This window comes from Athene noctua, chromosome 4 (assembly GCF_965140245.1).
Source record: "Athene noctua chromosome 4, bAthNoc1.hap1.1, whole genome shotgun sequence".
Classification (NCBI taxonomy): domain Eukaryota; kingdom Metazoa; phylum Chordata; class Aves; order Strigiformes; family Strigidae; genus Athene; species Athene noctua.
Window position 1 is genome coordinate 71,839,858 of NC_134040.1, and position 25,174 is coordinate 71,865,031.

At 35.4% G+C, this 25,174-nt stretch overlaps 1 protein-coding gene across 4 annotated transcripts in view; it reads left to right on the forward strand.

Annotated features, from left to right (window-relative positions):
* Positions 1-25,174, forward strand: part of TLL1 (tolloid like 1) — a 141,600-nt gene that overhangs the window by 98,153 nt on the left and 18,273 nt on the right. For all 4 annotated transcript variants that reach the window (XM_074905722.1, XM_074905721.1, XM_074905723.1 and 1 more), the window contains 7 exons: positions 2,686-2,788; positions 4,236-4,352; positions 5,377-5,522; positions 11,186-11,381; positions 12,637-12,762; positions 15,705-15,865; positions 18,777-18,957. In XM_074905722.1, the coding sequence (XP_074761823.1) occupies positions 2,686-2,788; positions 4,236-4,352; positions 5,377-5,522; positions 11,186-11,381; positions 12,637-12,762; positions 15,705-15,865; positions 18,777-18,957 (1,030 nt within the window). The remainder of the gene's footprint in view (positions 1-2,685; positions 2,789-4,235; positions 4,353-5,376; positions 5,523-11,185; positions 11,382-12,636; positions 12,763-15,704; positions 15,866-18,776; positions 18,958-25,174) is intronic.

The window sequence follows — 25,174 nt, forward strand, 5'->3', positions numbered from 1 at the left end:
CACCACTCAATTCCCTACCTGCTCTAGCTTTAAAAGCACTGATTTGTGATATTTTCTATATAAAACCTCTTTATTGTTCTAATTCAGTGAACGATTAAATGGGTGAGCATTAATTATCCTTATAAATTCTATGCTTATGAACATATCCACTATCTATGTAATACGAGATATTAGTTGTGACTGTTTTTTTAATTAGGACTTAATTTGCTTTGTTTTTCAAAGTTCAGGGAAAGGGTATCTATATTGAAAAATATTTCAAGATATTAGAATATTGCTGCAAACATCTCAGTATAAGAACATGTTTTCCTTAAATACATCAATTTCTTCTGTATTTTCTATTGCAACAAAGAGAAGGGATTGCACAGCAATTGTGTCTGATTTTAGATAGTCCATTTTCATCTCTGACCTCAGGAACAAAGCCTATAATATTATTTGATTGCTGTAGGTCTTTATGATTCAGAGTGCCAATGGCAGCCTGGACATGAATTAATGTTATCTAAATATATTTCTAACGTATCAGACTAACATTGAAGGAGACATTCTTTGCCTATAGATCGGAGACTAAATTATTGCCTTCCCTTGTGGCCCTAAAATGACAGAAGGAAGAGGACAAAAGAGAGAGGACAGGCTATATTTGTTGCATCTGCTACCCTAAAAACATACCAAACCTGCTTGCAGGATGTTCCCATGGAGAACACAGTGCTAGAGAAAGACTGCTGCTTAAGCAACCCTTTTTCAGGTTCTGTGGATGTGGTAGCAGCTTGTGGATATAAATGTTTGGCCAGGTATTCGTTTATTCAGTGCTATCCTGATGGTTCTTGGCATGCTTCATGTCCCATACCTTCATCCCACAAGGCTGTGGCTACCAGCATAATGTTCCTCACTGTACAGGACATCTGGCTGTTAGGTTTTATGTGTGGCCTTACAGATGCTTTTGGTTTCCCATGGCATCGTGGTAGTAAAGGTGAAAGCTGAATAGAATCACCTGTGAGCTTGGTCTTCCACCCAGACAGTCAGTAGTGTGAGCGCTAGGGGATAGGGGAAGAAACAGCTTTTAAGATTGTCTGAAGTTTTCCCATTCTCCACTGAAAACGGATTTCTAAGAATGTAATTGTTCGCGTGGATGTACTTAGTTATTTTTTGTGGAAAGTGAAAGCAAAATCCCTGCTAGCCTAATGTTAAGACACATAGTGCTTTGCTATGAAAGATTGTCTCCAGTTTGCATTGCTTGGAGAACGGTCTTACTGTGACACTCTAGCACCTACACATTCAAACCACTGAGCTTTATGTTATCTTTGAATTATCTTCCTCCAATAGCTCATAGTTTTTATCTTATTTTAAACTGTCTGAAAAAGTTCTGCCTTTCTGGTCTAGTATTGTACTATGTTGTGGTGCCTTCAGAGGAGATGGAAGTAAAACAATCCCATCTGGCTATCTGAGCCTATTCTTCTAGTTACGGTGTTCTGTTTCCTCCCTGCAGCTGGACTAAGGGTAAATTCCCCTACTTTGAGCTGACACTCACAGCTGCTTCATAGGCTGCCATGGAGATATATTTCTGCAGTGTGAGGTATTTGCTACCATGTAGCAATTCATGTTTACTCTATAATAACAGGTTTCAGTTGTGAATTCCTAGGATCAAAGCTAAAAATAAAACCACTTCTGTGCTCATATGTCAATAAATATTTTTAGTTAGGGTGAAATATTTATTAATCCACACTGGGGAACTGATTTGGAAGAAGATGAATTCTTTTCCCAAATACATCTAAATCCAGTGAAAGGGTATGCATTGGAAATAATTTTATAATACAAAATATGGAAGATTTTTAATCTTCTTGTTTGGACTTTTCCCTGAAATTGCAGTTCATGACGCTAAGACTGTTCCAGTCAGTCATGGTCCAAACTGTAGCTATTGTGTCATCCTGTGATCCAGGATGAATCCTATTCCTGTGTTAAAAGTGTAAGTTTGTGGCTGTTTAGGGTTAGTATTTCTAAGCCAAAGTGGGATAATGTCATGGTCTCAGTTACTCCTGATATTAAGTATTGAAAATATGCCTATTTACAGATGTGCTCAGTAAAATTGGAAATCTGAGTTCAAAATGTACAGAACTTAGATTTCTGTATAAAAACCTTTATTATAGTTTCACTAAGAGTCATTAAGGGACTGTGTACCATTTGTTTTAGTGATATTGCGTTCAGTATTACTGTCCACCATTGTCAATATTTAACTTGTCTGAAAGTAATTTACCTTGTCAAAACAGTAGTAGAAGGAAACACCAAAATAAAACTTTTTTTTTTTTTTTTACAGCTGTCAGTGCTGATTATAGTCAGAATAGAATGGAAAGGGAATTGGCAGCAAAATTATCAAATAACATACTTTAAGTTATGTCAGCACATCATTTTACCTTATTAGCATTCTCAGATTTTCATTTTTCAGTGAAAAGCTCCCCGTAAGCAATTAAATGTGAGTCTGTCTTGAATCTGCTCAAATATGTAAGGTGAAATGAAAAACTTATATTCTTCCCAAACAACTTACTACAAAGAATAATTGAGGAGAGAATAACTGTCTAAGTAGATGGAATTCTGTTACAGGTGACCACTCTGGCTTCAGTTCTGCAGAATGTTGTTGTGATCATTTTCTATTATTAACCACACATGATTTAATAAGGTGTTCTCCTCTGATTGCAGATTGTTTTAAACTTTACCACCATGGACCTTTACAAGAGCAGTCTCTGTTGGTACGACTATATTGAAGTAAGAGATGGCTACTGGAGAAAATCACCTCTGCTTGGTATGCAACTGTTGAATCCTGCGTTGTCCATAGTTGCCATACTCACTGAGTTCAGTGGACTGACTTGCTGTTAAATCCACAGCAAACCTCTTAGTTTTTAGGTGTCTAGAATGTATCTAAACTTGGTGATGGGAAAAAACTCCCAATGGCCTCAAATGAGTAATTTATTTGACTACAAACCTCAAGCCTTCCTTTGATTACAGTTAACTTACTCAGCTGTATGTGTGGAAAGATGAAAACTACAAAATATGCAAAAAATATTGCTTTGCTTATGGGTATTGAAATATGGAATTGCCATAGTTTTATTCAGAGAAATGAGGAAATAGTATACAGACAAATCTGTAGAGCAAGTGATGGAAAATCCATAGAGCACGTGGTGAGCACATGCACTGTGGTCGAGAGCACCCACTGTAGAGTTGTACTTGTGAGCTCTGTTCCTGTACTTTTTAAATTATGCATAGAAGATTACTTCTATTTCTTCTTTGTATGTCCTGCCTTGCTCTTGCAGAGAAGAGACATGCAAAGCAATAATGAATTAAGTCTTAGAGTTGCAACTAATTTACAGGAATCTGCAGCCATTGTTTTCTTAATTCAGAGGGTTAGTGCAGATATTTCTTACCCCATAATGCCACTGCCCAGTCCAGAGTCTCTGTTTGACTTCCCATGATCTCTGATTGAAACGGGATTTCAGATCATAGGGAACATGAACATCTCTGACTTCTTGTGTCAGTTTTGTGGTTGTTTTTAGAATGAAGACTAAAACTATTTGTTAGCGTCCCAACAGCCACGATTTAAAAACACCAAAAAAGAAAGAAAAGGAAGCAGATATAGAGGACAGCTTTTTAACAATAGTGCCTATTTTCTTGGCCTTAAAAAAAAAAAAAAAAAAAAAAAAAAAAAAAGAAACAATTAAGATCAGACAGTAATTACCCTTCTCTCCTGCTCCCTTCTCTATCACCTAGATAAACAGAAATTTCACCTACCTAGGCTGCATTTAAGAGGATAATACAGTCCAGGGTCATTTGGATGTTAGTCTTTAAATCTCTTTGGTCCTTAGACACGATGAGCAGAATTACTGTGACCTAGATTACATTCCCATTTTAAGATTAGTATTTGCTTTCCTCTTCCAAAATGTCTGGGTGTGCATGTATAGAAGGAATTTATAACAATATTTTTTCCACATAACAATATTTTTTCTACTTAATTCCCCTGTTTTATACTTAGGCTTGTGAGCCTGACTGCAATGAAAAGAAGTACTGAAAGCTTTATAATAAAATCTTTGTGTATTAGGTCCTGATCTGCAGGAATACATGTGCTTAACCATAAGCGTGTGAATAGTTCCACTGAGTTGGTTATGCTACTACTGTTTATAAACACTTGTATAAATGTTTGCAGCGTTTGGCTTCAGAGGCAGCAGAAAATGCAGTTACTGGTTGCATGTTTTTAGGCAGGTTTTGTGGTGACAAACTGCCAGAAGTCCTTGCGTCCTCAGACAGCAGGATGTGGATCGAGTTCCGCAGCAGCAGCAATTGGGTTGGGAAAGGTTTTGCAGCAGTTTATGAAGGTAAGCCTCTTATAGCATTAAAAATTACTTGATTATGGAGGAAAAATACTAACTGGATACTTCTGGATTTTGTTTTTTTTTTAAAGAAAGTCAGAAATAATCTAATATGAAATGGGTATTTTATTACTAAAAGAGACAGTAAGTTTTAAATTACTGGACATTCTTCCTGTGATCAGATTTCAGATGACCTTTTTTTCTGGGGACAACACTAATAATACTCAGTAAGCATTTCTTACCTGTTGTTTAATTAACTAAATGTGCATGTTTGTGTGCTTTATGTGTGGAAAGATTTTTTTTGAGTACTTTCTGTTTATTCTTCAGAAAAATCTGACTTAAGTTTTCCATATGCTCTGCGATTACTTAGAGACACTCCCACACACTGAGTATATTAGCAAATCAACATTCACCTGTTTAAAATAGAGCCTGTTTTCTTAAATATTGAATATATGGTAGTAAGCTGTGTGATTTAGTTGATATTTACAGATCTTTACGTGATTATCAGTATGTTCTCTGAGAAGTGCATATAAGTTTAATGAAAATATTTTTTATTGATGTTAGCTGCTTCTTCAAATTCAGTGTAAGCTTGAAGTGATAAACTGTAGGGTAAAATGCATAGATCATTATAAAAGATGAGATTTCTGTCTCATTTTTCTCTAAAGATTAGTAAATATTAATGAAGAATGTTTATTAAATATTTCAAAGGTGAAAAAAAGAGTAAAATTTAATTATTTTGACCTTTCAAAAATATTCTGTAAAATGTATAGATTCAGATTATTCATGATTCCAAATTCTTCCTGAACACTGTAAACATGTTTAGAGCTATTAGAAATGCTGTATATTTATATTATAACTGCAATACATATAGTGTTTTAAATGGGTTGTGTTTTCAATAATTTGTCCTTGGTAGACTTATAAAATCTTCTCCAGAATAATCTTATCATTAGTTTTAAAAAGGAGAGAATAAAATGTCAGTTTGGGCATGGGGAACAATTCATTGACAATAAGAATTTTATGCTTTTATCAGCTATCTGTGGAGGTGAAATCCACAAAAATGAAGGCCAGATCCAGTCTCCCAATTATCCTGATGACTACAGACCAATGAAGGAATGTGTGTGGAAGATAACAGTGTCAGAAAACTACAATGTAGGATTAACCTTTCAAGCATTTGAGGTAAAGCCTTTTAACTGATCTCAGAAAAGCATCTTGTGGATAAGTGACAGTGACATTTAAAGAAATCCTCATTAAACCTGTGGATGAATTTAAGAATTCTCTATCAAAAATAAGCTCCAGAATGCAATTCTACTTTCTGTGAAACCTTAATTTCTGCAGAAATTTTCAAGAAGATTAAAGGTTTTCACATTTTCTATCTGTTTGAATTAGAATGTTTAAAGCACTGACGATAGTCCAGTTCAGCAAGGCTGCTCTAATGTTGTGTTAAATAATGAGGATTTTTTATCTTTGCTAATTCTTATTGTTAAAAAGGAATGTCTGTTTGGAAAGAAACCACTGTGTTTTTTGGCTTCTGTTTTGAGAAAAAGAAAAAAAAAAAGCAAGAAAAAAGCCTACTTAAATTCAGTTTACAAACCTATATTTAGAGAGAGAAGAAAAAACCCGTGGTGAGTCATGCTTGCGTATCTTTGGTGTACATCTCTCTGTGTATAACGTTGATAAACATTTGTAAACTATTGTATAACAAAGAAAAATAACTTTTCATATGTCTTTTTTATGCATACACGATACACTGGCTTGAAGGTTGTAGATAAATTTAGTAACATGCTTTGAGTTCACTTGTTTTATTTGAATATGCTTCAGCAGTAATGGCATGAGGAACATTTTTTTAAAATCTAAACTTTTTGGCTTTATGGTGCACATAGATATAAACACAGCTGTAATAAATATAGATATCATTTCCAACCTGTAGTTTTAGTTTTACAGACAAACTTCAGGGGTATGGCTCATTTTTTCTATGACTGATGAAAGGTCTAAGCACGAGATAACAAGCATTTCAGACTTTATCAGCAATTATGAATATAAACAATGGAAATTTTAATAATTTCACAGATTCTACTTAATTTTCCCTTTTTTGTATCTTGAATTAATGTTGGGTCTAGTGCAGACAAGATCAGCTCTCCCTGTCCAAAGAGTTTTCTAAATGCTATTTAGACTCTGCATGGCCTGGCTCAAGATTACTTAACATAGTATGTCAGTCTGTCTTTTTAAGCACTGTTGAAAACAATGTTTTCAATAACTTTATATATTTTACTGACTAGATGTGGAGGTTTCCTAGTCTGCCATACGTGCTCAGTATTTTTTAGTGTGATCCCTAAAGAAATGTCACTGCATAAGAGACTTGCCACGGTATTTGATCTCCATGCTGATGCTCAGCATTGGTCTACATGCACAGTACATTATCACTTGAACTGGCTGCAGGAAGAGAATCAAACTTCCATCTCTTCTTTAGGACCTTTTTTAAATCACCAAATTATGGACTGTTTGCAAGTGTGAAGATGGCATGTTTATGTCTCACCATATAGGAAATAATTAGAAACAGATGACCAGCAAATGAAAGCACGATTTAGTAGGCTAGTGGTTAAGGCTGTAAGAAATGTCCAGTTTTTCCCCCAGACCATGTAGTATTATGGCAGTCTCTAGAGGTGAAACATGTGGACTGACACCTCATAAGAAGAAAGAGGAAATTGAGCAGAAGTATAGTTGAGTGGTAATCTCAAGTTAGTGCCCCTGCTAGATGTGTTTTGAAAGAAAAGAAAAAAAATCTCCAACAGTAGGGACTTGAAAGGTACATACTTTTCCAGGGGGAGTCTGAGCTGTGATTCCAGAGTTGCAAGATGCCCTTGAGCACCAAATGAGGTGCCCCAGAAAGGCACACGACTTCTGTTATATCTGCCTTTGTAACATTTCTTAATGGCTTGTCCACAAGGCTCCCCGCTGAGAGTGAGAGTTGCTTTGGAAAGTGCGCTGAAGCGCCTTGCGAGGACATTCACCATTGGGTCTGATTTCCATTTCAGGTCCAAGTGCCTGAATGTAGGTGTTCTGTTTTTTGGTACTCAGCCCCTCTCTGGACTGACTGAATCCTTGGTGCACTGCCCAGTAAAACAAAAAGTTGTTTAAAAATCACAGTTCTTCGTGCCAGCTGAGATGAAAAAAAGTAAACGTCAGGCCAAAGAGTTATTGCTGCGTGTTTGTGAGAAAATTACTTCTCTATCCTTTGAAAGGTACAGTTAAGTAAGAGGAATTCTCATTATCCATATGTAATGCTAGAAAAAATAACTGTATAAATAACCTTCACTCTGAAATGAAAGCACTAGGGAAGCTGAGAATTTCAAACTGTATCAATGAGTCATCTTGTTTTGCCTGAGGTGGGCAACGCATTTTCCACTGAGTGTGGGATTACCCTTTATTTGGCTGCCTGATGGGCAGCTACACTTTCCAGATTCTAGACAACAGCAGAGATGGTGGGACTGGTAGCTCCACCTTTTTTCCTTTATTGTTATAGTTATCTTTATTATACTTTTCTCTGAAAATTAACAGTTCTTGTATTATTTTTTTTAAAGCACTTTTGTTGGCATGAAGTCTCACCAGCAAAAGCAACCCAGAGGGATTAACAATGACAAAAAATAATTGAAAGATTTATCCTGAAATATAATTGTTCGCAGATTTGCTCTTCAAATCTTCCCCCCTTCCCCCCCCCCCTTTTTTTTTTTTTTTTAATATACGTATTCTGTTGGGGGAGTGCTACAAAACAAAGGTAGTTTGGAAATTTTAAGAAGTATATTTTATTCTAAAGTAATTGTTTCAAAACTGAAACTATGTGCAAGGAATTTTCTGGGTTTTGGAGAATGGACGTTGAGAACATCTCTGGCTTTCCATTTCACCAGGAGATTTCTTACTGTTTTCTGGTGCATATGTGACTGTTAGGAATTTGTCTGGCATTTTCTCAACTTAGTTTTCTAATGCCATTCAAATTCTGGTTTTCTCCAAGGCCTTCAGGAGCTAATGGTATCTTTCATTCTCCTATAAGCAACGCATTTTTCTGTAAAACTGGTTTATTTTTGCATTTGCTAACTTTTTGTATATTTTCTTCTCATCCACATGTAATATCAATCTTGTGAAATTTTAATGCTTCAGTAAATAAGATTTACAGTATCAGTCCAGTACAAATAAACTCACTAGAAGTCCTTTCATTAACTTGAGAAGATTTTATACCCTTGTAGTAGGAAGAATAAAAGACTATTGCAAGTGTAATACGTCTTTGTATGTGTCTCAGATGACAGTACATCTTAAAACCTCAGAGGTACAGATAAGCAAAGCACATTTTATACTAGTTATTTTTCATTGGTTACTAAGTGCCTTAACACCAGTTATCATTTATCAAAACCACAATATTTATGTATTAGTTTATATGTAGGTGTAATGATTTAATCCCTTAATATAATAATTCTGATAATAATAATGGCATTACTTGCAGTAGTAGTACAGTAAAAATAAATGAATATGGTAGAATGGCCATCTTTCAAATTGTTTTATTGAAAATCTATAGCACTTTGTAAATTGGTAGACTTTTATAGCCTTAGGAAGTTTAGCAACTTACTGCTATACAAAATGTATTTTTAGCTGTTGTCTTCTGCCAAAAATAGAGTGATTCTCATAAAAGAAACTAACAGTTCACCTCAATGGAAATTTGGTATACGTAACACGGAGCTGCACTTGGCCTGTGAAAATTCATAATTTCCATTTTGCCCCACAGAACATGGAAACATGGAAAAAAAAAAAGATGTCAATTAAAAGTCTTGAGTAGTGGAATGACCACAGACACGTGTCGGCAAAATACACAATTCCTTCGTTGATATTAGTGAGCTTTGAACCAGGTCATTTCTTTCTACATCAGAGTGCAGTATGATTTTTGCTGAGATAACAAGACAGACTTTGTTTCAAATTGGAATGTGATGTCATGTGCTTAAACTTTATTATTTAGATTAATGGAAATTAGGAATCAGTATTACACAGTCAAAAACTTCTCAGTGCTCAGGTAGACGTATGCCTGACCACGTAAGTTGCAAACACAGAATTGCCATCGAAGTCAGCAATAGGTGGTTGCATCCTAGATCTTCATGACTTCTCTCACTCATTTCCCAAACTCTGGCCCAAGGTAGTTCCTGAGCAAACAGATGAGAAATTACATTAAATGGCAATATGGATTGTGCCAGAGAAGTGAGTGGGAGAAAATTACTTATGTAAATGGTTGAAGAATTGGGAAGTTGGAAAGAAGACAGAAAAATTTTATGCATAAGTGCCATATTTTGATGCTATTCAAATGAACTAAAATCAAACAGCCCCTTCCCCCAATTTTCCCTCTTACATAAAAGAAGTAGAAATCCCAATGTGCTAAATGAAATCTCCTTAGTCTGCAGTGGTTACTGAGCTTAGTGTTGGCCATAAGGCCCAACTAGAGCAGAGTACCAGCAACTGTGCAGGTTATGTGCAAGAAAACTGTCCAGAGGTAAGATGTGAATTTTTCTGGGTTTGGTTTGGTTTTGACTTCTTTGTCATTTTAACAAAATTTGGATGTGCTGAATTAAATTTGAGGTTACTCCAACCCTTTCTCCCTGACTGTGGGCCCCCCCACCCCTAAACCTACCTCACAATTCGGCCACTTAGTTGAACAATAGTTTTCTTAGAGGAATTATTTTTGAATGCTTGGATTTAGTTAATTCTTTTATAACTAAGATGCTATATTGCTTGAGCAACATGAAGTAATACCGTAGTAAAATGACCCAGATCAAGAGGGTTTTTAATTCCATTGTGAAAGATACTCTCTCAATAAAGACAGGCATCATAAATTATCTAGGATCCAGATAGGATCATGTTCGGGCTGCTGCTGCTTTCTTCTTTGGTGCAATTTCCACTCTGACTGACTGCAAATACTATTATGTAAAGAGCACCAGGCTTGCTACTGAAGTAGAAATTCACACATGTCCACTCACATATTTGTCTATGTTTGATGTCATCTGGCAGGACATTGAAATGAGAGAGACATTTTAATTTTTTCTGGTTTCAGTAGGTTTCTCCACCAGTATGGCAAAGATTGACCCAAAAATTCAAAAGACACTTGAAATCAGGAATCGTGCAACAGAAACCAGATACATCTGCTCAGAAAAATAATGGCAGTGCTTTTTTTGTCTTCTATTGGCTACTTAAGAGCTAATAATTTTAGTAGTGTGTTTGGATCTAATTCTACAGATGCCCAAACTCTTAATGCACTGTAAGTTTTTACAGTTACCTGGGAATATCAGTGGGTAGTGACATATGCAAAATTTTGCATTGTGTTGAGGATAAAGGAAGCAAACGGAATATTGATCATCACCTGAAATAGCACAGGTTGATAATGTTTAAAACTCTTATTCATATTAATCAAAATTGAGGTCTTTAATATTTCAAAACCAATTAATATTTCTGACCTGTTTAGTTGTTGAACCATTAGTATTGTATACTTGCATGTGCATGAGAAGAGAGGACTTTACTTGAGCTCAGAGTAGGAGTTGGACAGAACATTAGGTAAAAGAGGTGAGCGTGGTTTTTTTAGTTATTTTTTTCCAGTTATGCTGTTGTGTCCTGTGTAACATCTCAACAATTTTTTCTTCCACAAAACAAGTATAGTTAAAAGCAGTTCAGTGATGCTTGTTCAACTTCCTGATGTCTGAACCCTAAAGAGATAACCCTAACCTTGACTTTGAAAATTTTCTATTCTTTTTTATTATCTGATTGATATTTAAGGTCAAGTTCAAATATGTCATTTTAAAAATATGTTTTTACAGATTGAAAGACATGATAACTGTGCATATGACTACTTGGAAATTCGAGATGGTGCAAATGAGAACAGTCCTTTAATCGGTCACTTTTGTGGCTATGACAAGCCAGAAGACATTAGATCTACCTCTAATACCCTGTGGATGAAGTTTGTTTCTGATGGAACTGTTAACAAAGCAGGGTTTGCAGCTAACTTTTTTAAAGGTAAATTTTAAAGCAAATATTGGGAATTGTGAACTGCTTATCATTTTTTTTTTTACTAGAAAAATTATGGCAGGATATTAAAAATACTTCTCAACCTATTTTTACTAATACCAGTTTTGTACTGTCTCCAGCGTAATTTTTACCTGAGCATACAATTTTACCAAAACAAAACAGTAGGGGTATTTGAATCTCCTTTTAAAATATGTTAAAAAATGAAGGAATGTATTCAGTTCAACTTCCTACTCTCTTCAGGTTCAAATAATCAACTTAGTTGTGAAACACCTTTGAAAAATTTCATCTTGTAAAAAAAGGCTTTTTTGACATTGTGTTAGCAAGCATAATGTTAAATAGTGTAATCACAAATGGGTCTTTTCTGTTAAGGTTTTTTTCTTTGTCTAAATGTTGTGGTTTTCCTAATCTGTTTGCTGCATTAGGCTGCTTTATGAATTCATTACTTTCTGTGAGCAAGAAAAAAACCAACAGCTGAGAAATCATAGTGACCAACGGCCTCACAGAAGAACCTTTTGGCTCTTTGGAAAAGCCACAAGCTGGGGCTTTTCTTACCCTAACTGTTAGTTTTCATTGTATTATAGACAATTATAACCTTGAAGGCTGTAGACATGTAAGTCAGAGCTCTGTTTTATTCCTAAGAAATTACTTGTCCTAGTGTAAGGAAACAATATTTCAACATCTAAGGAATATTTTAACACTGAATCTTGTGGGTATACTTCAGAACTAGTAGAGATAATACGTTATTTCTTTCCCTCCCTCATCCCTGATGCATCTTGTTCCCTTTAATATCAGTAGAATGAAAACCTGGGATTTGAGGATTCTGTTAATCTGGTTTTGAGTATGAATTCAGGATAATACACAAATTGATTCTGTGGGAGATAAAGTGCCCTTCAAGTGACCCTGCTGTGGATTTTCCATCTTTCTTTCAGTACTTTATGCAACCTTTAGATTATGGCTGCCTGAATTATTGTATGCTGCACACAAAGTGCTTATAAATTAAGTCTGCAGCTGTCAGTAGGTATTGTTGTAAAAAACCCACCAAACCCACAAAGGACAAATTTTTATTTTCTCCATTGCAGGCTTCCCTAGCATTTGAAAATCCTCTAGTCAGCAACCACAGTGTGTTATGTAGTGCACTTTGTAATGGCATGCATAGAGCTTTCTGGGTTAATATTGATCCAGCAATTACAGCTGAGGAAGGTAATTATTTAACACGGTTTTGCATTCTTCCCTGTCTTGGCAGAGGAAGATGAATGTGCCAAACCTGACAATGGTGGCTGTGAGCAGCGCTGTGTAAATACTCTGGGCAGTTACCAGTGCGCCTGTGATCCTGGTTATGAACTTGGTCCTGACAAAAAGAGTTGTGAAGGTACAGTGCGTTGCTGTGTTATGGGCTTTTAAAGCTCACAGAGTGCCGTTGCTTGAATGAAATGCTACGCCTCTCATATGCTCTGTCCTAGCAGTGTGAGATCTGTCGAACCCAACCTGGAAAACCGGTGCTCCCTTTTAAGTTGTGGTGCCAGAGTAATGTCTATCCGCAGCAGTCATGTTCATTCAATGTCTGTCACTAATTTAACTTTACAAGTTTTGCTGTTAGTTGATCAGGAACGATTCAAAGCAGGACTTCGTACCTTCCCAAACCACTTATTACATTATTTGCGCTCATTAAAGCAAAGTCTCCCACTATACATAAGGAGACAGTTATCAGCAGAGCAATATGCCACTGTCTCAGAATCAGATTATTTAACAATCTCTCTGACCACTTCTGACTGGGGTGTGACTGGGAAGCTGGCAGGTTTGAAGAGCAAGATCCTTTATTCTAGCTCAAAGCTCAGGGAAGTCCTCCTCACTCATGGTCAGATTGTGGACTTTTCTTGCTGGAAACAAATTCTACTTTTCAGGGCAAGCAAACTATGTTCAAATAATCTTTTCAAGCAATAAAAATCTGAGAATTATAAATCTGTAAACGTAGGATTGGACTGAGATAAGCTTTTGCATTCTATACATATTTCATATCAAAGGAAAGAAGCAAAAGCTCTTGATCATTACACACCAATTATTGTCGGGTTTTTATTCATAAACACCAATAAATTCAGGGATGGCACAAATTATTCTTATCTCAGTTCATCTGCTTCTTTGAGTAGTGAATGGAGTTTGAAATTTGGAGTGCTAGGAGTTATGGTTTTCTTCCAATGATATTCACTGGTCTCTCTTTTTGTCCAATTTCCTGGCTTTAATTCATGATTTGCCACAATTTGGGGTAGTTTTGCTTAGTTTCTTTGCACTTTTTGTTCTTTTGCCTTTAGTTCTGTGGTGTTGGTTTTGTTTGTTTGGGGGGTGTGTGTGTTTGTGTGAGGTGGTGATAGTCCTAGATTACAGGCATGTTAGATTGTGGCTCTCATCAAACTGTTGTTTTTTCAGTTGTTCACCACCCCCACCCCAACTTTAATAGTGAGAACATTGGAAAAACAGTTTATTTAGATGTCTGCATATTAGGCAGTACGCAGAAGGTAAGGTTAATCTACGTGGAGTCATGACGACAGAGGTTTGATCTCTGAGCCTTTAATTATCAGCCCAAATTTATGTAAGGAATGTGTTTTAGTCTGCCTGCCCATCCAAGTCAGAATATTAGGGAAGATTACCAGTCTTTCAGAAAACTCTTCCATGTGCCTCCGAAAAATAAGGAATAATTCCCTAGCACCCAAACAGATAAGCAACTTGGCAAAAGGAGAAGTCGCTCAAAGTAGTGCAGTGCAGTGTGGAGCAAAAGCCCTGAGCTATCCCTCAAAGTGAATATGCGTTTGTTCCACACGACATAGCACTCACTGTATGTAGCTACTACTTGGACTGCTGAATTAAAATCACTGTGTAATCACAGTGAGCATTACATCCTAGTTATAATTTTGGAATTTGAGGAGTGACTTAACTGTAATAATTCACATATGATGCCAGAATAGAAGCCTCAAACTCAGAAACTCTGCCCAATGCTCCACTGTAGTGTTGACATGCACAGAAAATTGCTTCATGGTCATTTAATCTAAATCTCTCCTGGTGGCAGCATATTGGAAAGCTTTAAGATTTTTTTTCAGTATTTCCACCTTTCCCACCATTGCTTCAAGGAAAAAAATGGAGTGATGTTGAAAAGCAGAAATTGAAAAATAGCAATAGTTGTCCTGCCCCAGACTGGATCATTTGGGGGTGCAACTTGTGTCACATGAGTGCAGTCTCTAAACCTGTGCCTGGTCTTAATCCTCCCACCCTGGTCAGGTTACCTTTATTGTATACCAAGGAGTCTTCTGCACAGAAAGCCAGGTGTCTGGAGGAAGACTGGTATGTGTCTGGGTTGGCCAAATGAGCCCTGACACAGGAAATGGAGAGTTCTCTCAGGTGTGGTAGATGAAGCAGATGTAGTGGGTGAGACCATCAACTAGATGGGAATAGCCAGTTTGTAAAGCATTCAACATTAGCACAGAGCAGATGGAAGAAGTTGGAGCTTCTTCTCATCAGCTCTTTAGATTTGTGGATGATTTCCAGTGTTGTCACGGTGCTGTAATGGTATCAATGCAGCAGAGTGCAATCAAGAACCACTGCAAATCCCATTACTTTCCTTTTTATTTTTTTATTTTAAATTTCCACAGATGGAAAAGATTAATGTATTTATCCTCTGCTATCTGAACCGCATTCAAAAACATAGTACAGTATTGTTCTGTTGCATGGAGGTGACTATTTGGCATATATTTGAAAAAAATAGGTATTTTCTCTATTAATTGAAAATCCATACTTTAGCAAAAGGAATTGTGACTAAAAGAGTACGTGACTGCTATCCCAAAGAAGTGACCCTATCTAGTAGGTTATGGTAGACATATACAGCTGTATGAGACAGGTAGGGCTGATTCTGGATCAATAATCAAGGAGAGAAGCTGAGGAAATGCAAAGCGCATCTTAAGTAGTCTGTCTGTCAGAAGACGGGTGGTCAAGGTCCTGGGGAGGGCGGTGAGGTCAGAGGACTTGCATGGGAAAGGCTGTGAGAGAATAACCAGAGTCTCTGGAGGGAAGGGAAAAGAATGAATATGATAACGCCTTGTGCAGTCCTGAAACTTATCTCTGTCCACAAACCTGCAAGCTGTTCAAGATAGGGGCTGTCTCTTTCTCTTTGTTTGCACCAAGCATGATAAACCAAGATTCTGATTAGTCTGTCTGGACATTACAGCAGTATAAGTAATGAAAGGACTGAATCTTCTCAGTGTGCTTCTGTTTATAGTAAAACATGGTTTCAGTGAAGAAATGATGCTTTCCCTTTTAATTTTACAGCTGCTTGCGGAGGACTCCTGACAAAGCTAAATGGGACTATAACCACACCAGGGTGGCCCAAAGAGTATCCTCCAAACAAAAACTGTGTGTGGCAGGTGGTTGCCCCGACGCAATACCGAATTTCAATGAAGTTTGAGTTTTTTGAGTTAGAAGGGAATGAAGTAAGTAACCGTGAACAAAGAACTGCACAATCTGTTACACGCTAAACAGTTTCACAAGTGTTCAGAAATAGGTATTGTCTTAATAAAACCCTTGCTGACCATTTGTACACTGACAATAACCATAGATATTCTTGTTTTTCTTTTGGGAATGTTTCTGGATTCTTTCAAAACAAACATGGAGAGAATAGCTCTTTTACATATCATCTAAATGTATATGTATTACAAGAAATTTAAAAGAAATGTTCTCTGCTGAGTCTCAGCTGACTTTTTTTTTTTATCAACAATGTAAAACAGAGCAAATAGATGAGACATATTGGAAAGAATTCAAGGAAAGAAAATTGGGAGAAACCAAATCATCTTTACAGACTATGACTACAAAGAATACACACAAGATGTGGTTAAAGGAGCTTTTAAATCAAATGTATCTCGTAGGGGGAATATTTTAAAAGGGACAGTACCAGAAGTAAGGCACAACAAAAGAGCAGCAGTGTTTGACCTGAGAAGCCCCCAGAGGCACGAGGGATCTTGACCCCAGGTACGGGCAAGGGACAGGGCAGAGCCCTCCATGTGGAAAGGGCTGATCCCTGTAGCTTCGAAGTGGTGGGGGTTGCAGTGGTTTTTGGGTGCAAATCAGTAAAATATGGGTTTCAACAACTTTTCACCCTCTATTCTGCTTCCTAGCCACTGCTCTGTCATGAGAATTACATGTTCTGTCGTACCACTGAATATGGTATGCCACGCTCTGGCCATAATGTGCTGTAGCCGTCCAGTTTATCTGGATATTGTTCATATATATTCTTAAGAACCCAAATCCCAGGACATTATTTCTGACTAAACAAATTTGTAGCAACATATTTGATACGAGGATGGGCCATGTTGTGGGCATGAGATCTGAAGTGAGAAAAGCTTGGGTTTTATTTGTAACTAAAAAACAACCTGGGCATAGTTTCTCCAAAATATTTTAAAATTATTTGCAGAGGCAGCAATGTGAGATATTTATTTTTTTTTTTAACAATTTGAGGTGTGTTCTTAAATCCATGAAATTTCAGCTTTTAATGATTTATATGTTACAGTCATGTCCTGTTATCATTATTACAAGAACTGTAAAAGGTGTAATAAAAATTTACAAATCCCAAAGAATTAAAATTTAATTGCCATTTGAACAAATCAGAAAACATTTTTCCATTTAAGACAGATTTCCAAGGAAGAAATCTAGGGTTTAATGAAGTTAAATCAGTTTTCTAAGGTCATACAAGACACATAACTTAAGCAGATATGAAAAATATATATAAAGTTTTTCAACATTTAGAACTTTGGTTGATCCTCTTCTGTGCTACTAAATCTCAGCTTTATTCTAATAGTACCATTAAGAATGGTACCTGTAAAAATCAGAAGAAACATATAATATCTGGAACATTCTAGTATATTTTCTGAGCACAGACCTGAAATGTATACAGTTAGCAAATGCTCTATTTTTCTTTTGCTGCAGGTTTAATACTGAGTTTAATATCTTTTCCAATATTAGATTTTTAAAAAATTATATTTACATTTTACAGTTTAAATTTTGCATTTAACTTGAAATTTTTTTTAATATAGTGTAGTATGAAGGAAGTTAGACCTATATGAATTTACACTTAATTTCTAATTTGAAGCTATGAAACCATCAAAATTCATCACTGATGTATTGCTGAAATTGCTGGGATTTATTAATGTTGTGAGCTATATTTGAAAATCCCATACATTAATATTCACCTGTCTCACAATTAATATAAATCAGCATGTGACAGTAACTCAGTCTTGTGTTATTTATGTTGTATAAAAGTAGTTTCAACTGAATTAGTCACTTTGCAACATATGAAAATTGTTCCAGTAACAATGAAAATTTAATCTGCATCTAGAATGTATTGTATTAAAAACAATTGGATATATTGACAATCATTTAATATTTCATAGGGAGAGAGAGCAACAAAGGCCAAAACTTCCTTTTCTGTAGTTCCCTTCCATTTCCCTGACGTTTCTTTTTTGACTAGAAATTGTGATTTATCAAATACAACTTGGATTTGATGGACAATCTAAGCTCTGTATGAATCCTCCTGGACAATGTTTTCTCTTAAGCTATTAATTTCAGACAACTGGGACATTTTTGATTAAATGATTGATAGTTGAGCATAAGAAGCTTAGAAGTTTTCGGGTGGAAGGCTTTAGGTTGACCAAGGGATTATGCCTTGAAAGTATTATCATGAATAGTAGGCCTTGCATAAGGCTTTTTTATTATGTTATTTTACTTTATTTTTAACCTTTTAATGGAAATGACATGCATCAGCCTTCCCAATTATAGCTATGCTACTGTTAAGGAAAGTTGTATGGTGTTACTAGTGCAGATTTAGGTATCTGTAAATAAGTGAATGTCTTAAATACATTATGGTAAAAACTTATCTTCTGAGGTTCTAAGTGAAAATTAATATTTTTAAAAAAATCTGTGTGATGCAAGCAGTAGAAGGCTTGTAGGTTCTGAGTATGTAGTTTATAGCACAAAAATAGTATAATTTTCAGGGTGAATATTTCTAGATTTTAGTCTAATGTCACTGGTATTTTTACTTTTTATATTAAATAGAAATGCTACTAAGCATCTTGAAATTTAGATACTAAACACAGGGTAGTATCTATCAAAATATAGTCCTGAATATAATATATCCTATAGCTATGCCTCAGTGGCCTTAAAATATTCTTACACAAAATCAGCGAATGTTTGTAAGCATTTACAAATGTTTTCAGTGTCATGGAAATTGACAAAAGATATTATTATCTATTATTAAACAGCATATACCAACCAGAGTTCTTGTATTTTGTCTAAACAACTTCGTGCTTTTCTTTGGGTTAGTCAAAAAAAATTTGTTCTTTCTATTCTCAGGTTTGCAAATATGATTATGTGGAGATTCGTAGTGGCCTTTCTTCTGATTCTAAACTACACGGTAAATTCTGTGGTACAGAAGTGCCTGAAGTTATCACCTCACAGTACAACAACATGCGAATTGAGTTCAGATCTGACAACACAGTGTCGAAAAAAGGCTTCAAGGCACACTTCTTCTCAGGTATAGAAAATTACTCTTGTGTACCCATGATTGCCTCTGAGCCTACACTGATTAGGTGGAGTGAATAGTATATTTTTCTATGAAAGTGAGCAGCCTTTTCCCTTAGTTTTCCTGATAGCTTTGAATTTATTTATATGAGCATATATTTAACTCCTTTCCTCTCTTAAAATACTGTTCTGAATTGTAATGTCTGTAGAAATATATGGAATATGCATATATATATTTAAATAACAGTAGAGGCAAATAAACTTTGTGAAATACAGAGAAAAAAAGGAAATTTGCTAAGTATTCCTACATTTCGATCTGATTTCCTTTATCCCAAGTTTTGTTGCTATTTTTTCAAATCCTATTTGTAACTGATATGAATTACATACTGTGTATACTTCTTTTTATTCACTCAGGCCTCTTAATATATTGCATTAGTTATGAAATTACCACTTTGTGCTACAACATTTATTTAACATTATGGGTACTTTCTTGCCAAACTTTGCACTTCTTAATGTTTTGCAGAAGAATGGAATTTAAGACCTTGCTCTTGCAAAAATGTCTGTGTTTTTAGATATGAGTGTAATTTCACTGAGGCAGATCAGGGCGGTGGAATTTTATATCATCTGAGGACATGTATTGTTCGATAAAGATAGAATTGACTGAAGCGGATGATGTGAGGAAGTAGTTGCACAACAGTGGTCTCTGCAATTACCCACTGAGACTAGACTATAATAATCTGGCTGTGGCAGGATACCCCCTGGTGTTAGTAGTGGAATTTTGCTTAGTGTTTTTCTTGTGTGTTTACACACATATGGATAGGTATTTTGTCTCACATAAAACAAAACAACGAAACAGTCCTGTCCACCCACCTCCCCAAACCAAAATTCATCCATAAGCATTTGGAATTAGAATTCTGCCCCAAGTTTTTTTATAGTTAAAAATCTGAGTCTGGAGAATCTTGATTATGTTTAGCATGTAGCAGAATATATTACCAGGCACTGTTGTTAGCATTTGTTTGCTAAAACATTTTATCAAAGCTAAAATGAAATGGTATTTCATTGGTTAGGTTTTATAACTGGTATAACTGTGACCAAGTAATAAGAATCCGTTTATTGTGTAACTGATGTGGTTTGGAAAGAGAGGAAAGTAACTGTCAAGACAAACAGTTTAGACTTTCAATGTTTTCTCATTATGACTACTTTGATGTTTTTCTTAAACAATTATGAAACGTGCAAAAAAAGTTTCATTTTATATGAAGAAACTAACAAACATTTTACCTCCTCTAAAGCATATTATTTTTTTCTAGTAATCACACTTCTCTGGTCATAGTCTTTCAGATCTGTCTTTATAGTAACACTTTTAACTCTTAAATTCATATTTACATTAACAGGAAGCTTTCAAGGTTTACTCAGTATTTGCAGTAAATATGTATATGCACATAGCAGTGATTCCTCCTAGAAACACTTACACAGGTAGTCATTTCATGTTGGCCTAGTAGTGCTAGTAGGAGTTGTCACATGTTTTGACTTTTTACAAGAATAATATTGACATGTTCCAGTTCTAAAAATGGCATGCAAATTAAGTACATTATATATTTTCAGGATCTACAAAGCTATCTCAGATAAGACTTGCAATGATAATTTTGTAATTTGCAAGCTCTGTAAGTCAGCAGTTCTGTTTTGTGGACATATTGAACGTTTATACATTTATAGTCAGTTAAATTTTGGTTTTCTTTAAAGTGATAGTTAATTTTCACAGATTTTTTTAGTGATTGTTCAAATAATCTATTAATATTATGAGCGGGTTCTGGGAGGAAAACAGGCCAATGCTGTATGCTGGGGAAAGAATGGGCTATAATTCATGGAGTCTGGAGGTTGTATCATCAGGGGGTCAAAATACTTCAGTATAAGTTTTTCCCTTGTCTTTTTCACTTCTGAATGAAATGTATGTGTGTTCCAGGTGAAAACAGTTTTTTCCTGCTAATTTAAAATAGATAAGTTTTAAATTACTCCATTGATCACCAGAATAAGTTCATTAATGTTTATTAACATTAGGGATAAGTCTGAGCTAATGTGGGTTTTTTAATGAACAGAAATGTATTATGTGTTCTGGATATAGAATTTATCTAATGCCTTTCAAAGAGAGTTTGATGCAGAAAATCTCTGAGTCGATAAGTATAATTTTTCTGAATGCTTCATAATGCTTTTCTGCCATAATCTCTTCTTTCATTTCATATGAGTTCAGATACTTTGTATTTTAATTTCAGTTCTCTTCCAGTTGTTACGATTTCTAGCAGATACTATTCTTCTATGTTATCTGGCTTTCCCCCTTTGACAATATTCCCTGATCAAAACAGAAACGTTGTGATGCTTGAGACAAATCAAACTTCTGAAATTAAATTATCTAAAAAGAGGCTGACATCTCTGAATAATTCATCAGACAAAACTCTCATGGTTGTCAGAAAATACTATAACTTTCTTACCCCTGAATTCCCTCATATGGACATAATATGCTATTGGTCTGTCAATGAAGAATGAATTTGAGGCTGCAAGGATTTTGACTTTTGGGAGTTGATAGCTGATCACTGATGAAGTGGGGTTTTTTGCCTATTTATATACTTGTCTTCAGAATACAATACTTTTATAATATTAACTGGAGAAATACTCAGTGCTAGTGTGTAAGATACTTGCTGGAAAACATTTAACGGTTTCAATAATTAAATAACAATAGAAATACGTGTAAGCGCTTAGTTATAAAGACTTACATCATGAAAAAAATCAGTAATGAGTAAAACACTACATCTTGCAGTCCATTTACAGTTAAGAGCATATGCAGTTCTCAGCAAGAGAGACAGGTGGGTAAGTCAGAGTAGTTCGAAGATTGTGAACTGTAATGTGTTCCTCAAGCACAGCCAAAGAACTTTTTTTTTTTTTTTTTTTTTTCCCCAACTCTTTTGGTGGTGAATTCTGCAGCCACAGCTACAGTTGAGAAAGCATGGCTCAGCTCCAGCTCAGACGACAGAAAGCAGTTTTTGGGTGGTTGGAACTCACTGTGATAAACTGTGAAAGCAAACAGTGACATAGGGCAACAGATGACCTGCATTAGGAAGGTATTTATGTTGATATAAGACAACATGTAATTACATTTTTGGCTGTAAAATGGTGCTAACAGCCAGACAGGTGCTACTGAAAAGTGAGAAAAACTTTTTTTTCCACATTCTGTAAAATTTACATTTGATGGGACAGTTCTGAAGAAAGCTCAATTGGGAGCCATTGCAGGGATCTAGCTAATCTCCAGAGACACTCTTGTATATTTATAATCAAGTTTCTTGGATAAGGAGAAGAAACTGGGGAGTCATGATATGTTAATTTTTTAAAACTTCTATTAAAACTTTCTGGAATTGGTTATTAGGCTTCTAAACCAAAAGCTTCCAGTAATTAGGTTTTTATTCTTTCTTTCTCTTCTCTCTTCTCCTCCTCTCTCTCTCTTCTGCTCTTTTTACAAGACAGTGACCTATTGCAGTCTGATGGGCCCATAAGACTAAAGGAGTATAAAATAACTCCGTGAATTTTCTCTAGGGAGGAAAAAAGATAACAATAAGATATATAGAAAAGAAAATATTTTTTTTTCTGTGATATTTCCAAGAAGATAGTCTTATTTCTTTAAATCAGTCTTTGTGTAGTGATTAGATTAATACCCAGTGATAATATGTCACTAAACGGCTTTCATTTATCATAAGTTTTAGAGTTACTTCAGTGTTTTAAATAAACACGATTCTACACATGATCATTCAAAACATACACGGTGTTTGATATAATATAGAAATGAGGTTTGTTGGGACATTTTTTCTTGGGTAATGATTCACTGAGCAGTTAAAAAGAGAAAGCTAGAATGTTTCTAGCCTTGAGCAAATTTGTCTTGGAGCACAAACTCATCTCTGGTGCCATGCTGGTACATTTTTTTCCACAGACAAGAAAGCTGCCTGCAAAGAGAAAATTTTTGTTTTTGAATCTTGCAAGGACTTGATACAGGTCCCTTCAGGCCGAGTACGTATTATTCACAGACTGGTGGCCTCTGAGGGTCTCAGAGGTACGACCATTTGTCCTCTGAATGATTCAATCTAACATTTTGTTAAGAATGGATCTTTCCCTGTTCTGAGTACTGAAATAAGAAAGAAAGTATCCATTCAAAACTGGGAGACTCGTTTCCATCTGTCAGCATAACAAATGGCTTTGTTTTTACATGGCAAAACATTTGTTCCTATAACTAATACAGACTAATTGTTTTTTCATGAATTTTGAAACTGGGCAATCAATGTGACAGAAAGTCTGTTCTGAATTATGAAGTGTGAGGAAGGCTTGCTCAACAGTTGCATTCTTGATTAACCACGTACAAGTAATTATTGCAGTTCAGATGTGTTCCAAAACATCTCCTTCCTACCTTCTGTCCATTGTTTTATCTCTGAGGAGTTCCAACATTGGACTGTTTGCTTATGCACTTGTCTCTTAAGAGATTATTTTACAGAATGTAAGCTTACTTAATGTTAAAATACTTTTCAGTATTTTTACAGTTTGGTGGAAGATGAAAATGGACAGGGATTTTATTTAGAATTTGCATACCTACTCTATACTGGAAAGCCTAACTTGAATGCATTTTGAGCTTGACTTCCATTTATTTTGTTATTTTGGTAGAAAACTACAAACTAATGCTTAGGAGGGGAAATATTGAAGAGTTTTGTTCATATTATATGTAATTTTTCATTTGCTTGTTACTATTCTTCACTTGCAACATGGAATTTATGATAGTGCTTGCTTTTGCAAAGATGAAAGATTATAACTTTTGTTTGAAATTAAATACATTTACTACCTCACTTTGAGAGTTGCATTGCAAGGTGCATAAACAGTTTATTGTGGGGCTTTTATGCTTCTTTCATTATCAAAATGACAGCTAGTATAAGCGTTTGGATGTATGATTCTGGAAGCTACCATGTTATCAACTGTTTTTTTAACCTTCAAATCTGTTCACACCTGCAGAAAGCTTCCAAAAACTTTCAGTGCAAACAGATTTGAGATTTACAGGACAAAATGCAGTGTATGTTTGGGTTTAACTTGCAGAATTTATCTATAGATGTACATTATCATCATGTATTATAAGTAGAAGCTGATTTTTATGAAAGACCTGCAAGTCAACAGCTCAGGTATTGCATACATTTTGGCAGATAAAGCTGACATGTATGCAATTATCATGCAAACATCCTTTGTTGTGTTACTGAATATGAGCATCAGTAAAGGCAGGGAAAAAATGCCGGAGTATGACAACGAAAAGAGACTCAAATTTTACATAGTTGCTTGTAATCTATAGAAATTCTTACTGTGCCTACTGAAGTCTGAAAGATCACGTTACCTTGTTGGGAGATATGTGCTCACTGCTGCTTTCCAAGGTACATGAGGCTGAAGGGGGTGAATGCTCTGCATTCCAGCCCTGCAACAACTGGACCTCTGGGATGACCACAGTTTCTTTGCTCTTTTTCCTCTTCTCTTTTGGATATTTAAATGACACATTTTGTAAGATACAGGTTTTTATTATGTGTGTGAGTTTATATATATATATATATATATATATATATATATTTATATAGGCATATATTTTTATATCTCAGGATTTATATATATGTGTCTATACATATATAGGTATATACATGTGCATACATATAGACATGTATGTGTATATGTATGTATCTATCAGAGGCAGTCTGTCTCTTTTAAATGGACCAGTCTCACCCAAAATGACAACAGCTGAATGACATAGAAGGGTGGCAGCTGAGGCCTCTTACTAGAGTGACAGCTTGTTAATCTAGTTTGGCTTTGGTCCATGCAATGAATTTGTAGCTGTTTAATGCAGGTCATATTTCCTCCCCTACTCTCTGCTTTGCTTCTAACACACTAAAAGTTCTTTTGAAGGATTATATGTTAATAAACAGAACTGCATGCTATATCATAGATACCTTTGAAATAACTATTGCCAATTTATTTTGTATATTTTTCAATGAAATGCGTTTCTTTTTATAGTGTTCTGTAATGTCCAGATTCATTAAAAGTAAAGCACACTGTCACTCTGCTGGGGGAAAAAAAAAAAAAAGAACTTACTAAAAAAGTTAATGTTAAATCTTTCTTTTCTTACATGTTTAATGTGCAGAGCTTGAAACCTTGTTTGGCCTACATGTTCCTTT